This window comes from Peromyscus californicus, unplaced genomic scaffold (genome assembly GCF_007827085.1).
Source record: "Peromyscus californicus insignis strain IS unplaced genomic scaffold, ASM782708v3 Scaffold_7__1_contigs__length_154581171, whole genome shotgun sequence".
Lineage (NCBI taxonomy): Eukaryota > Metazoa > Chordata > Mammalia > Rodentia > Cricetidae > Peromyscus > Peromyscus californicus.
Genome location: NW_026294595.1, coordinates 118,611,068 through 118,626,769, shown reverse-complemented (window position 1 = coordinate 118,626,769; position 15,702 = coordinate 118,611,068). Strand labels below are relative to the sequence as shown.

At 47.8% G+C, this 15,702-nt stretch overlaps 1 protein-coding gene across 4 annotated transcripts in view; it reads left to right on the top strand.

The window, feature by feature from the left end:
* The window catches only part of Rrbp1 (ribosome binding protein 1), a 65,749-nt gene that overhangs the window by 21,956 nt on the left and 28,091 nt on the right, over positions 1-15,702 (top strand). For 3 of the 4 annotated variants that reach the window (XM_052726647.1, XM_052726645.1, XM_052726646.1), the window contains exon 2: positions 1,494-3,732. In XM_052726647.1, coding sequence (XP_052582607.1) covers positions 1,515-3,732 — 2,218 coding nt within the window. In that variant the 5' untranslated portion in view covers positions 1,494-1,514. Of the gene's footprint in view, positions 1-1,493; positions 3,733-5,860; positions 6,067-15,702 lie in introns of those variants that run through there. The other variant, XM_052726648.1, reaches the window with a different exon arrangement.

The following is a 15,702-nucleotide window of genomic DNA, read 5'->3' as shown; positions in this document are numbered from 1 at the left end:
GTGGGAAGTAATCACCATAGAGAGTATACTAGCACATGCTTGTCACAAGCATTTCAGTCCTTCCTCAAGGGTTTTATCAGAATGATGCAGAGAAAGGGGTTTGCACTCTGAGGAGACTGAGTGTTCCAGAATGTGATGCTGAGGTGTTTAAACGATGTCCTATCTTTAAGCTGTCCTAATATCTCTGTTTGGAGTCCATCATTATCTTGAATATTTCATTCCTAATCGGTTTCCTTACTTTGCCCCTGTGGAAGAGGAGCATAGACCTCACTGCCCATGCAACCACAGTGTCTAGAGAGCCTGGCTACAGTGTCCTTGTCTTTCTCACCTTTTCCCTCTTGTCATCCCCCCTCCTCGCCTTTCCCCTCTACACTGGAGTTCTGCATTTTCATTTTTTGCTGATCCTTTCAGAGGGAGTAGACTGTTTCACCTTTCTAGCTCAAGGGACTGGGAGCTGATGATGGCATTGCATTGACAGCAGCAGTTAAAAGCTTGCTGAAGTGGAACTGAGCCTGGGCTATCAGCCAGGAAGGGCTGAGCCCAGTTGCCTCTGATCCTTTGGACTTGGGTCTGTAAGCAACAAGAATGGTGTGCTTCGTCCTCTTGGTTTCGGGTAGGTTGTTTGACGGAGAGCTAGTGACAGTGCCCGCTTCTTCTGTGGAGTATGCAGAAGTGAAATTCCAAGCCTAGAGTCTGTTGGGCTTCGCAAGACTTATTTCTGTTTCCCAGTGTGGAAATTGTAGGCTTCGTGACTGAGGTGGTATTGCTACAGAAGGGGTGCTGTTCTAAACCAAGTTCTTGATTACTCTTTAGGATTACAGTACCAAGGTGTCTGTCTGTGACCCCAGAGGCTTTGTTTAGGGCACTGGCAACAAAGCAGAGTATGGTGTGCCAGGGGCCTGCTGGGAAAGCCTTCAGATGTGTTAGGGTTGACTGGGTTTTTTGTTGGTTTGTTTAACTAAACCAGCCGATTTTACATTGAAGAAAAATATAAAAAATAAACATTTCAGCCCAACGTGAAAAGTGAAAGGTCCTCGGATTACTCGGAATCCCATCTTGTGTATGTGGTGGTCGCATGCAACCAACCGTACTTACTTAGCTTTGGCATCCTGGCCACATCGCCACTGACCCTGTTGTTGCACTTCTAAATAGCATTTGTGTTCATGAGTGGTTTGAATCCTGTAGTGGGGAGGACTCAAGGGGTCACCTTGAACTTGGGCCATGGCCATGGGCTTTGGAGGCCACAGTACAAACTCTGACTGTCCCCCTGTTCTCCGCCATCTGTCTGTCTGTATCTCTGGGCACTAGAAGAACTCTTCAGACTCTAGGTAAACATTACCCGTTTCTAAAGAAGGGATGAAAGAACATGGGTTTGCTTCTACTCTCAATTAGTCTGAAGAAGCAGTAAGAAAGCTTAAGTTTGGGGAGAGGGGATGGAAATTGTCCAGTTCCTCAGTTTCTCCAGAAAGTAATCTACTTGTATGTGTTGGCAGGTGGAAAGCAAGCCAGCCAAGATGGATATCTACGACACTCAGACCTTGGGGGTTGTGGTCTTTGGCGGGTTTATGGTTGTTTCTGCCATCGGCATCTTCCTGGTGTCAACCTTCTCCATGAAGGAGACGTCGTATGAAGAAGCCCTTGCCAACCAGCGCAAGGAGATGGCGAAAACTCACCACCAGAAAGGAGAGAAGAAAAAGAAGGAGAAAACCGTGGAGAAGAAAGGAAAGACCAAGAAAAAGGAAGAGAAACCAAATGGGAAGATACCTGACCATGACCTGGATCCCAACGTGACCATCATCCTCAAGGAACCAGTGCGCATACCTGCAATGGCTGTGGCTCCAACTTCAGTCCATTCCTCTACAATCCATACCCCTGTAGCCACAGTCCCAGCCATGCCTCAAGAAAAGCTGGCTTCCTCCCCTAAGGACAGAAAGAAGAAGGAGAAAAAAGTGGCGAAGGTGGAGCCAGCAGTCAGTTCTATTGTGAATTCCATCCAGGTCCTTGCTTCAAAGTCTGCCATTTTGGAAGCCACACCCAAGGAGGTGCCTATGGTGGCTGTGCCCCCAGTGGGCTCTAAGGCCAGTGCTCCTGCCACCAGCGGTCAGGGCAAGAAGGGGGAAGGAGCCCAGAACCAGGCCAAGAAGGGGGATGGGACCCAGAGCCAAGCTAAGAAGGGAGATGGGGTCCAGAACCAAGCCAAGAAGGGGGAGGGGGCCCAGAACCAAGCTAAGAAGGGAGATGGGGCCCAGAACCAAGCCAAGAAGGGGGAGGGGGCCCAGAACCAAACTAAGAAGGGGGAGGGGGCCCAGAACCAGGCCAAGAAGGGGGAGGGGGCCCAGAACCAAACTAAGAAGGGGGGAGAAGGGGTCCAAAATCAGGGCAAAAAGGGGGAGACAAACCAAAACCAGGCTAAGAAAGGTGAGGGAGGCCAGAACCAAGCCAAGAAGGGGGAAGGGGCTCAGAACCAGACCAAGAAGGGGGAAGGACCCCAGAACCAGGGCAAAAAAATGGAAGGAGTCCAGAACCAAGGCAAGAAGACAGATGGAACCCCAAACCAAGGCAAGAAAGGAGAAGGGGCCCAAAACCAGGCCAAAAAGTTAGAAGGCTCTCCTAATCAAGGAAAAAAAGCAGAGGGGGCCCAGAACCAGGGCAAGAAAGGAGACGGGGCCCAGAACCAGGGCAAGAAAGGAGACGGGGCCCAGAACCAGGGCAAGAAAGGAGACGGGGCCCAGAACCAGGGCAAGAAAGGAGACGGGGCCCAGAACCAGGGTAAGAAAGGAGACGGGGCCCAGAACCAGGGTAAGAAAGGAGATGGGGCCCAGAACCAGAGTAAGAAAGGAGACGGGGCCCAGAACCAGAGTAAGAAAGGAGAGGGGGCCCAGAACCAGGGTAAGAAAGGAGACGGGGCCCAGAACCAGGGCAAGAATGGAGAGGGGGGCCAGAACCAGGGTAAGAAAGGAGACGGGGCCCAGAACCAGGGTAAGAAAGGAGACGGGGCCCAGAACCAGGGCAAGAAAGGAGACGGGGCCCAGAACCAGGGCAAGAAAGGAGAGGGGGCCCAGAACCAGGGTAAGAAAGGAGACGGGGCCCAGAACCAGGGTAAGAAAGGAGATGGGGCCCAGAACCAGGGTAAGAAAGGAGACGGGGCCCAGAACCAAGGCAAGAAAGGGGAAGGGTCTCCTAACCAGAGCACAAAAGCTGAGGGTATACAAAACCAGGGCAAAAAAGCAGAAGGAACCCCAAACCAAGGCAAAAAGATGGAGGGGGCCCAGAACCAGGGTAAAAAGGGGGAAGGGGCCCAGAATCAGACCAAGAAGGGGGAAGGGGCCCAAAACCAGGGCAAGAAAGGGGAGGGGGCCCAGAATCAGGGCAAAAAGGGGGATGGGAATCCTAACCAAGGCAAGAAAGGGGAAGGGACTCCCAACCAGAATAGAAAGACAGATGCAGTTGCTAATCAAGGCCCAAAGACAGAAGGTGTCTCAAGCCAGGGGAAAAAGACAGAGGGGTCCCCCAATCAGGGCAAAAAGGCAGAAGGAGCTCCAAACCAAGGCAAAAAGGTAGAAGAGTCCCCCAACCAGGGCAAAAAGGTGGACACAGCTGCCAATCAGGGTAAAAAGTCAGAATCAGCTCCTGCCCAGGGTAAAAATACAGGAATGGTCCAGAGCCAGGAGGCACCAAAGCAAGAGGCGCCTGCAAAGAAGAAGTCTGGTTCAAAGAGAAAAGGCGAGCCTGGTGAGTGCCCTGACTGCTTTGTGAGCTTGAGGGAAAGCTGTTTCTCTGAGACTGGTGGGTGTCCTTAGTGTTGTGTTGTTTCACTTGTCCTGTTCACCCCAGGTTGGGTACTGGTGACAGACCAGAGAAACAGTTCCACCCAAGTCCAGCTTGATGAACCACTGAGCTTTTGGTTTTTTGTTTTTTTTTTTTAAAAGATTTATTTATTATGTATACAGAAGAGGGCACCAGATCTCATTACAGATGGTTGTGAGCCACCATGTGGGTGCTGGGAATTGAACTCAGAACCTCTGGAAGAGCAGTCGGTGCTCTTAACCTCTAAGCCATCTCTCCAGCCCGCTTTTGGGTTTTTATACAGGAGCCAGGGGTGAGGGTTTACTTACAAGAGCATGGATGAGTCTAAGACAGCTGTATCACCATCAAAAAGCTCACTAAAGAGTCCTTTCTTCCCCAGGCATTGTACTATGTCACCTTGAGGAGGGGCCTGTGAGTCTTGGGACTTCCTGAGCTTCCTGAGTTCTATGAGCCTCGATCTTCTGCAGTAGGGAATGTTTTAGTTTGGAGGGTGTAGCTACAAAACTGGGTGCCATCTGTGTCAGTCAGCTGCTACTCTAGCAAGGCTGTGTAACAAGCACCTCAGATTTTATTGCCTTACAGCAGAAGTTCTCTGTCTTTGCTCCTGTGTCTGGCTAAGGTTGGCTGATGTAGGTCCTGTCTGCTGGGAGGCTCTGCCTCATGCTGTGCCTTAACTGGGTTGGCTCAGGGAATGCATGAGTTCATCTGGGAGCCTGGCCTGAAGTGCCTGTGTCTCTAGAGCAGAGGCCCTCTCAGGGTTACAACAGAGGCATAAGTCATTTGGAGCAGGCACATTCAAGCTGCATCTCCTTCTTCAGGGCAAGTCATGTGAATGGGCCTGAGTCAAGGTACAGGGCACCCACTATGTCCCCACTGAGGGACTGCACAGGGAGGTGTGAGAACAGTCTAGACAGGATAGTCTTGGCAAATTTTCTCAAAGGTCTGGCTGTACCTTTATCAATCTGTTTTGTGCTCATACCTCACCTAATGTTAGCTTTATTCATTTAGTGTTCTTCATATTGCTCCATCCCCTCTTCCCTAGTCATTTAATGAAGCGTTATAGAACATGAATGTGGATTCCATATTATATAGACAGGAGATAATACAGAACACTGATTTGTCTTGGTATTTTTAGTGGGTGGTAAGTATACAGATTCAGTCGGGGTTGAAATAGTGGTAGAATTTGTGTGACTTGTGAAAAGTACTTGAGCAGACTCTCACAGGGTTTTGAGGTGGTTATTCTCCCAAGTCTCTCCAGAGGAAACAAATGGGGCACACAGGTGCTTAGTGGACCTGATGCCCCAGACTGCTTGCGGGGGGAGCTGCATCTGCTTACACAGGCCCAGCACAGCTCCCGGCTTCAACGGTGATGGATGCTAGGACTCCAAAGAGCCATACAGAGATGGCACCATGCTGACTCCTTAAGTTCAGAGAAGTAGGCTACCAAATTCTTGAAACACTGATAACGAAAGAAGACAAAGACATTAAATATGAGATAATACAAACAAAAACAACTTAAAAAATAGCCTTTCTTCATATTTCAGGGGTTTGATTCCAAGGCACTCCCCTGCTCCTTGATTCCCAAACCTGCAAATGTTGAAGTCTCATAAATGGCATCATGTTTGCATATAAGTAACTCACTAAGTCCCGTATACTTCATTTTCCTTTTTAAAAAAGAATATATTTATTGTCTACCCGCTATAGTGTTGGGATTCAAACCCAGGGCCCTTATGTGTGTTAGGCAAGTTTTGTACCAATGAGCTACATCTGTAGCCTGCCCCATATACTTTAAATTACCTATAGACTACTTAAGATACCTAATACAATGCAGATGCTATGTAAATAGTTAGGTTATATTCTTTAAGGAATAATTACAAAGAAGAGAACTGCTTATGTTCAGTAGAGACACTTTTTCCCTCTTTTTGTTTTGTTTTGTTTTTTTAATGTTTTTGATCCGAGGTTGGTTGGATCTGAATGGGGAACCTGTGGAGGCGGAGTGCCGGCTGTCTCACAGCGAGAGGCCAGTTGTTCTTTGACTTTTTTTTTTATGCAGTGTGCTGATATTTTATTCTTCAAAAGTTGGAAGCAACCCTGAAGAAGGCATTGGCTCTTGTGGCTGTGACAGCGCCCCCAGAAGTTGGAAACCTGTGTGGAAGGCCTTCGATATCATTCATTCTCCTTGGTGCAAGGCCACATGGGACATGAATCCTAATGAGATGTTGCAGTAGATAATTTCCCATTAAAACTCTTCTTATTTGATGGCCTTTTTAAATTACTTTAGGGGCATAAAATTGGGTCTTGATATATTATCTTAAATGCTGTATTCCTCATCCCAAAAATAATAAAGCAGTAATGATAATTTCCAAATGCTGAAACAATCCAGAAAGAATCCTGCAGGATGGGTGTGTGTGTGTGTGTGTGTGTGTGTGTGTGTATATGTATGTGTGTGTGTATGTATGTGTGTGTGTGTGTGTGTGTGTGTGTGTGTGTGTGTGTGTGTGTGTGAAGGTGGGGGGTTGGAGTTCCTTTCCTTGTGTTTGGCAAGCTCTCTGGATGTAGATCAGCATGTCAGGCCTCTGCAGTGGATTGATTCCCATCAGTAACTGTTGAAATGTAGAGCAGAACAGGAGCCACAGAGCTGAGGTGCTTCGTAGAAGCCCAGGGCTGTCATGAGGAAGTATGGTCTTCCAGACAGGCTAGAACTCCAGCCATGGGGAAGAGACCATGGTTTTCAAGCTGTAGAAGTTCAGGACAGGTGATGGGAAGCATTTATAAACATGCGAACGGAACTCTTTTTTTTTTTGGTTTTTCGAGACAGGGTTTCTCTGTGTAGCTTTGCGCCTTTCCTGGAACTCACTTGGTAGTCCAGGCTGGCCTCGAACTCACAGAGATCCGCCTGGCTCTGCCTCCCGAGTGCTGGGATTAAAGGCGTGCGCCACCACTGCCCGGCCAACGAATGGAACTCTTGACTAGCACTTGGCTGAGCAGTAGGTCCTGAGATTCCAGGTACTGCCCAACTGACAAGTCTATTTAGTCTCCCCCTCCCCCCACCCTCCCCTCCCATCTTTCACTGTACAGGTTAGTCTCAAAATGATGGCCTCCTTGCCTCAGCCTCCCAAATCCTGGGATATAGGTATAAACCATCATGCCTGGTGTTAGCCACCTTTATCCTAAATAATCAGGAGAGTATATTGGTGAGTCTCCCTGGTGAGCCGCAGAAAACCCTTATGTCCTTGAGGGTGTGTGAAGGTCTGTGAGAGTTCTGTTTCTGCTGTTCATAACTCTGTTCCCACTTAGTACCCTTAGGTAAGTGAGCTCCCACCTCATCTCTACGATGTCAAGACTCCCCTCAGCTTCCTGTTATACTCAGGATATAGGGGACTTTGAGTACTTCCTGCTTGCAGTGATGTGGACAGGGTGAGCATGCTTTATGTGGAGGTTGTCCATTCCACTCCATGGCCAGTTTTTGTGGAAGGTGATGGAGATAAAAAGAATCATGTCTTCTCATTGTGTCTTTTAGTGCAGTGGCCAGACCCTGTGTGGCATTGTCAGACCAAAACTGGCAAGACGGTGTTCGTGAGTTACTGTTTTTATAGTTGCACTGTATACTTGGCTCTGCTCTGTGCTAGTGTTACCTGAGAATGACACAATTGGTATGGCCCCTGATGGTTGTGGGGTACGAGGACAGCTTGGTGTTTGCATTTATATATAGTGCTTTATCTGTTTCCTTGGGGCCTGGCTGCCCTTGGCTAGACCACCCATTTGTGTTTGCCTAATGGATTCTGTCACAGTCTGCTTATTCTCCAGCAAAATATATTTCCCGTTCTTTCTAGTTCATGGGCTTGAAAGATATTTCTTATTCCTTTGGCCACAATTTTCCTGATTGATGATAGCTTGGGAGGGTGACCCAGCCCCAGCCATGGCTAAGCAGTGATGGGGAGAGTGAGGCAGGGATCTACATAGTACCTGCATTGTCTCACTGCCTGTGTGGGTGGGTGTCGGATGAGGCAGAGGCCTCAGGGTGGGCTCAGTAAGGCACACACCCTTTTCTTCCACTGTACTGGTATTTCTAAGTACAACATATGAATGAATATATATACATTCAGGCCTGCTTCTCATTTATGCCTGATCACCTGGTAATACTGTCACAGCTTGCAGGGAAACTTGGCAAAGTAGGGCTTCAGACTGTGGAGAATTCTGATTTTGAATCTCATGTGTGAAGACCCAAGTATAAACAACAACAAAAACTAGTACAAAACCAGGTATCAGTGAAGTGCTTGGGATTACTGGCCATCCTGTTTCAGAAAGCAACTCCAGTGGGAACTCAGATTCACCTTGTCTAGCAATTTTTTGAACTTCCTACATGATTTTCATCACTAAAGATGAACTGTAGTAACTGAAAGTTTGGGGCCTGAAATCTAACAGTATGGATACTTACCAGAGGGTCATGGAATTGTCTTACTAGTCTGGTACATGAAGTGTATTAGAATTCACCTGATTTAGTATCAAACAATGCAGCTGGAACAGGGTTGCTAGGTGAGCAGGCATGAATGAGAAGCAGGCCTGAACGTTTTCACAAAGCTAGACTTATATTCTAACTCCTTTTGGCTGGGCTGTGGTTGGCCCCAGCTGGCCTGCCTTTAGCCGTTTGCAACCTAGCCACGAATAAGCGTCTGTTTGTCCAGAGCTGCCTGTATTTTGGGGACCACATGTGCCCAACACAAAAGAATTAGAACTGCAGGTGGTGCTAGGTATCTGGCAGTGTAGGGCTGGGCAGATGAAGTAGCCTGAGATGATGCTGTGAGGATCCAGGAAATGCTTGAGGGGTGGGTCCCATCACTGGTATAGAGCAGGCTGGGAAGGGAACTCTTCCTACAAATACAGGAGACCTAGACTTGGGCAGGGGGTGAATGAGGAAGGCCCTTGCACCATGAGGTTTTAACAACTGGCCGCAGACAATCAGATTTGAGAGAAATGCTGTCCACTAAGAGCTTGTTTCTGATCACCCTGGCCATTTAAATTAGTCCAAGATAAGACTCAGTTCTTTGGTCATACTTTCTGTCCCTTAATACTCTAAAAGTAGTCACATGTTGCCAGTGGCTGCCTTTTAGAACAGTGCAGAGATAAAATGTCACCATCAGAAAGTCCTTTTTGACACCCCTGCTCTAAGTAGCAGCCATTTTGGGGGAGGAGGACTCTTGGGTCACCTTGCAGGCATCCACGTGAAGAAGACATGGCTTTGCAGCCATGTGTTGGCTGTTGGCATCATACACAGCTACTCCCCTACTTAGTTCTAGCTGTCCACTGTTCCTCATATCATAGAGAGGCACTAGGAATGACATCACAGTGCAGAAGCAGTCCATGAACTGGGGTTGCATCACCAGTCTCACTGTCCCTGGTTGGTGCAAGGCCTTTGATGACAGGTACCCTAGAGGAGACATACATGGCAGATGTGGAGGCAGGCCTGGGCACATTTCTGTAGGCCAGCTGGAGTTCTTCCAGAACTTCTGCTTTGATGTTACTTTAACGAACTGATGGGGCCATGCCACAGGTTTTTAACCACTTGTCTGTGGCAGTGTTTGACAATGAACACCTGACCCCTGCTTTTAAAAATGTATTATTACATCAAAGTATATTTCCAGCAAACAGAATTTAAATAGTAGGGAAATATGGATAGGGTGAAAATCTAAAGTCTTTCCCCCAGTTCTGTCCCTGTTACTATTCACTTCTGGGGGACCCTGGGGACCCTGGAGACGTTGCTGTCACATGCAAGCCAATTAGAAACTGCTGTTTGCTTTGCAGTGTATTGGTGACATCGTTCCACATCAGGCTTGCAAAGCTGCCACACTCAGCTGTGAATGTATCGTGATTTATTTAAATGACACTTAAGTAGTGTGCAGTCTTTTTTGGGTGCTAAAATTGATGCTGCAGTGATGTACATATATTGCTGTGTGAGTGTCTCTTAAAGTAAATTCCTAGGTCTGTAATTACAAGTCAGAAGGTGGGTACATTTGTCATTTAGGAAGACTGCTCCCTCACTCTCCAAAAACGGTCGGTGATTTACAGAGGCCTGCTTGATTGTGTCAGAGCTAACCCCTGTGTGGTTCTTCTGTCGGACTGGGAAGGGTTTGTGTTGCAAAAGGGTGTTATAAGCTCTTACATGGCAAGAGGAGAAAACAGTGGCCTGGGAAATCAAAAGTAGAGATTCTTTTCTGAATGTTTAGGGACTGGGGATTGGTAGAATCCTAGAGAAGTGAAAACTACCATGAATTGAAATGCCACTCTTTGGAGCAACTGTGACCAGCATCCTTGGAGCGTGTGTGGTGTGTGTGTGTGTGTGTGTGTGTGTGTGTGTGTGTGTGTGTGTGTGTGTGTGTGTTGGTGGTGGTGGTGGTGGTGGTTTTTAAATTCTATTTTTATCCTTGGATTTAGTCTGTGCCTTCTTAATTATGCCTGCCTGCTTCCCACCCTGAGCCGAGGGCCGCACTGATTACTTCAAATGACCTCGTGGTGTTGTGCTGTCAGGAGATCTGCACTAGAAGTGAGTTTGGCTAGATCCCATGTGGGTCTGGGATATGGGAAGTACACTATATGTTCCATGACCCTGCAGATAGCGTGAGTTCTAGAATGGGGGAGCTGTTAACTGGAGTGAGGCCTGTTTCCTGTTGCTGGTAGGAGGGGCTGAGACCAGGGTCCAGGTGAAAAGTCTACCATAGGGCACATGGCCTTCTTGCTCAGTGGGACAGGGGTGCACCCAAGGGCTGTGGTACTTTTGTCATACTGTGTGGATTGGCTATTTGAAGGACCCCCTTCTCCTTCCCCAGCTGGCAGGCTGGTAATTATTCTGGGCCTAGGTGACCATGATGTCGTGGCCAGGAGACTCTCACCAGCCTCATAATGTAGAAAACAGAAATAGGCTTTTATGAAAAGTCTCTCATGGCTTTCATGGGAGAAAAAGGACATCACTGGGAGATAGGATTGTGGGTAATTTTTTGTATCTTTCATTCACCCTTTTACTTTTTTCTAGTTTTTCTATTTGTATATATTTTTTAAAACTGGAAAAGAATCAAAACTCCACTATGGAACTCCTGTCTGTGTGTTCCTGGAGCGTCTCTGGATGATGGAAAGGGAGGCCTGTTAGTCCTTCGGGAGAGTTAGGGTGGAGGGAGGCAGCAGCCAGTTCTCAGGCCTCCCACAAGATGCCAGTGCCCACCCACCCACCCCTGGTACCTGTTGCCTGGTAAGTGCTCGTAAGCTGAGGTAAGATGAATGTCAAAGGTGCTTCTGTACCCTGAAGCTAGTGGTGTCCTGTGGGTGCTGGTGGCGGTGTCTGAGCTCTTTGTGTGCAGAAATGCAGTGTAAGAAAGTCTGTAACTTGACAGGCATGAGACAGAAGAGGTGAGGAAGGGTTAGTTGACCTTCCAGGGATCCTATTCAGGGCGTCCAGAGCAGCTCAGCGCTTTCTTTAGACTATTTAATGGGCCATGGTTGTGCTCTTTCCTTCCTCTGCCAACCTTCGCCTCTTCACACATGCTTCAGGTGCCCATCCTGCCTTGTCCTTGTCCTGCCATGTCCTGGTGCTGTTCGACGGTGTGGCAACCATCCTGTGTGGCCAGGGTTTGTAGAGGTGCTTGATGTTGCTTTTCCAGCGTTTACACCCCTCACAGCCTAGCTCTACCTGTTTTACACAGCCACAGTTCAGACTTGGCAGAAGTCATGTGGCCAGCAGATGGCAGTACAGGGACTCCATAGCAGTCCTCCTGGGGCCCTTCCCATCCATACAGTTAACCCCTCACCCTGTTTACAGCTGAAGCCACCAGGTGTGCACTCAGAACAAGTCTTGGTGACCTTTTTATCTTTTGACTTGAACTCTGTGTGATTTGAGCCATTCACTTTCTGTGTGAGTTCTTCAAAACCCAGACCCCCATTCCTCCCCCTCCCCGCTTCTCCTCCGTTCCTCTCTTCTTCTCCCTCCAAAAAGAATGTAAAGCGATCCCCCAGGGAAGTGAGTTAAGTGAGAAGCTGCTAGATGACACTCTTCTGGACATCTCCATTTGGTGACTCTTGGATGTGGCAGTGCTGACTTGAGGTACTGTCCAGGCCTCTGTGGTCTTTCTGTAGGCACTAAGGAAAACCGTGACTGCCGCTGAAACTCGCTCTGGTTTTCGGCCACTCTGCCTGAAAGCCTGAGCAGGGAGCTTGCCCGAGGCCTTCCCACGGTTGTCTTTAAAACTATTGCGATTGTGGATTTGTTTTCCAGGTATAAAAAATTATTTCTATTGAAGTCTGGAGAGAAAAACCCTCACGTGTAAAGAGGAAAATAGTCATTCAGTCTGTAGGATACCACTTAATGCACACATCTTTTGGTAATAGATTATTCTCTCCTCCAGCCAAAGGGAAACCCTTAATAAGCTGTTCTCTATAGCTTCTGTGCTTGGTGCCATGGCACTGAAAACTCCTGATGTGAGTGTTTGTGGCCATTTAGGGGGTCAGGTGTAGCTGTTCATCATTGGCCTATATGCTCTGAGAAGTGCTGACCAGGGGTGAGCTGCCTGGTCTGGGAGTGGAGTTTCCACTTAACATGTTGCCCAGGGCCTGTCTTGGCTGTGGATGGAAGAGCACCAAGTGGACGTGGGAGCAGTCATGTTGTGTTTTTGAGGGCCTTGACCTTCCCCACAGACTCTTGGCCACACTTTATAAATACACAGTTGAGGGGAGGCTGCAGTGATGTTGGTCTACTGTTATTAGAGAAAGTGTCACCTGCCAGCTTTCCTGGGCCCTGAGGAGAACTGGCCTTCTGATAGGAGAAGGGATGCCTCTAGATTTGAGATGAGCAGGATAGAGAGCTTGCCTTTAGTCCCTGGACCTTTGGTTGTAAATGTAGATGACTTTGTAGAACTGGGCTTCCAAGAGGCTTAGAGGTCTTGGGCCTGACAGTTCTATATGGCTGGGGTGGTTGGGGTGGCCTGGGCATGTAATCTGCTTAAGGTTGGGATGTGACTTCCTTCCTGTGGAGATGCTGTGCTGGGGACTTGTACCATCCATGTCATTCCCTGGGAGGGTCGAGAGATAGCAGCTGTCAGGTATGGTCTTTGCATTTGAGGGGAAGGCCTTCAGAATGGGTTTAGACACTCTCTAAGGACATTCATTTGAATGTCCTTGCCACTGAATCCTCATTAGTTCTCAGGCCATGTACTGTCAGGCCCCACTGTGAGGGGTCCCTGGGTTATCACCTGGGCTTCTCACACTTAGTCTCTGAATACTCTTGGGCTTGAGCTCTCCACCTTGGGCTCTTACCTGAATTGCCTGCCCTCAGCCTTGTCCCTCTTAGCATCCCAAACAATGCTCCCTTTTAGTGGCTGCACTTGCGGGATAAAAATCCAGATCTCTGGGGCCCATGAAATCTTGCACCTATTCCAGGCTTACCTCCCTCTGCTCCTTGGGGAATCCCGAGTCCTGGATCCTGCAGACTCTGTGCCTTTCTGGGCTGCTCTCCTTTCTTCCTGCAGGCACCTGTGCTTTATTTAGCCTCTGCTTGCATTCCTGCCAGGGTACTTCCCTAGGCCCCAGCATGGTGCTCTGTTGCATGACATCCCTGTGCCTACTGTGGTGCATAGCTGTGGTCTTCCTTTCTACTTATCCCTCCAAGCCTAGCCTTCTGCAGACTTCTCAGGGACACAGTAAGTGCATACACTGTGTTTGGAAACAAGCTGGGTCTGCCAGTCCTGGGCAGGGATGTTGGGAACCTACAGTGATACTCAGCTCCCTTTAGCCTCTAGCTGTCCACAGGTACCCACAAAGCAAGTTCTGGAGTGGGTTGATGTCCTCCCTACGGGGAAGAAGTGGGGCCCGGGCAGGGCAGGTATGTTCTATAGCTGGACACTGGTGGTGGCTGCTGCTAGAGCAGTGAGCTGCTGAGTCTCAAGAGTCCCCTTATGTTAACATCTTCCTCTTAACGCTGAGGCTGTTCATTGGGGAGTTGGTGGTTATGCAGGCAAAGAGCAAATTTTCCTGAAGGACCCCACAGTTGACAGAGAAGAGACTCCTAAGTGCCTCTTTACAAGTTTCATTTTCTCGGTGCTAAAGTATTTCGGTGGCAAACCACATCATAGTTTTGAAGTCTGGGGTGTTAAGCACACTGACTGACTCTCTTCAGGCTTCTCGGCAGTCTTGGCAAAGTCTTCCCGCAAGCCCTTGAAGCTTAGCGTCATGAGTAAGGACAGTCTGCCCTTTTCCTGAGTCTCTGTGTCAGCCTTGGCCTCAGAGTGTCCATCCTCAGAGCCTCACTCTTGCCTGACTTCTTCACTGTTGAGCTGGGAAGGGATGGTTGTCCAAGGAGGGCTCTTAATGGTTGGGCCTCCAAAGTTGGCCCTGGGGTTAGTTTTCAGTGCTTTCCCTGTGCCTCGTTCCAAGCACATTGGAAGTCAGTCTTTGCAGCCAGGCCGTGAGGGAGGAACAGTTAGTTCTGACTCTACAGACAAGGCAATAAAGGCAGGAGGTAGTTAAGTCCAAGGACACAGATGAAAGGAGCTGAGTTGGAAATTGACATTGTAGCCTAGGCCATTGGACCCTATAGATGCTGCACTATATATAACCAAGGCCAGAGGTGACCTGTAGGATGGCCCTGGCCTGCATATATTTGTTTAGCCCCTTGGTGGCTTTATCCATTCATTTGTTATGGAGTTAGCTGTCAGCACTGCCAGCCCAGTCTCTGAGTCTGCAGCTGTAAGAGTTCTGGACTGACTTCCCCATGTAAGCTGTTACATGGAGTGGAGTCCTGTGCCTCAGGCTCCTCTATGCAGAACAAGCCTATCCTGGTCTATGAAGTTCACGGCATTCCTGAAGGGCCTGGCCCATGTGGAGGTTGCTATGTCCCCAAAACAGTCCGGTTGATGCCATCCCGGAGTAGCTGCTCTTTGCTGTCAGTCCATCTGTCTCATTGCTCTCCAGACCCAGGCTGCCAGAGTAGCCGTCCAGGGAGCTGACCTCTTCTGGAATTCCCTGACCCCTTGCTCTTTTTAAAGCCTGTGGTTAATGGAGTAGATATGGATTCGTTGGCAGGTTTATTCTAATAGCTTAAGATTTCACAATACCAAGGATTAGGAGAATCTTCAAGCATTTGCTAGAGGCATGAGTAGATGGAGTGCTGGGCTCCTGTGGGCATGTTGTGTGGATGTGACTTGTCCAGGACCCCCCTTTTGTGTGTCAGTTTGACTGCCTCTGATTCAGAGACAGTGGAGGTGCTGCCTTTTTTTTTCTTTTAAATAGAACTAAAAGATTCAATGAAAAATGTTTTGTGAAGTTATAACTCTCTAAAAATAATGTAAAGGAGAGTGTATATGTGGAGAAGGCTGTGCAAGTTTCTGTGAATGGAGAAAGGGGATAGGCAGAGAAGGCTCAATTTTACTTTACACTGCTTTGGATTGTTCAACTTGTTACAGCTGTTTACTTCTAATTGAAATGTTTAACAAAATTTCGTAGTTACCCTAGGAAGTTTTAATAAGGATTCATTAGAATGCTACTTAAAAAAACTTCTCAGAAAGATGTCTTGAAGATGATTTCATTTTGGTTTTTATTATATTTTAAATGCTTTCATTTTCTTTTTTTTTTTTTGAATCTTTGTGATTATAATATAATTAAAACATTTCTCCCTTCCCTTTCCTTCCTCCAAACTCTCCCATATACCCCTCCCTGCTCTCCTTCAAATTCATGGCCTTTTTTTTCTCATTAATTGTTATTGCGTGCATATATGTATTTATATATACATATATAAAAAATTTCTAAATGTAACCTACTCATCTATATAAAATTCCTTATATGTATATGTTTTCAGGGATGACAACCAATTGGTGTCCTCTTTCCCCATGGAAGGCCACATCCTGCTCCCAACTTTCC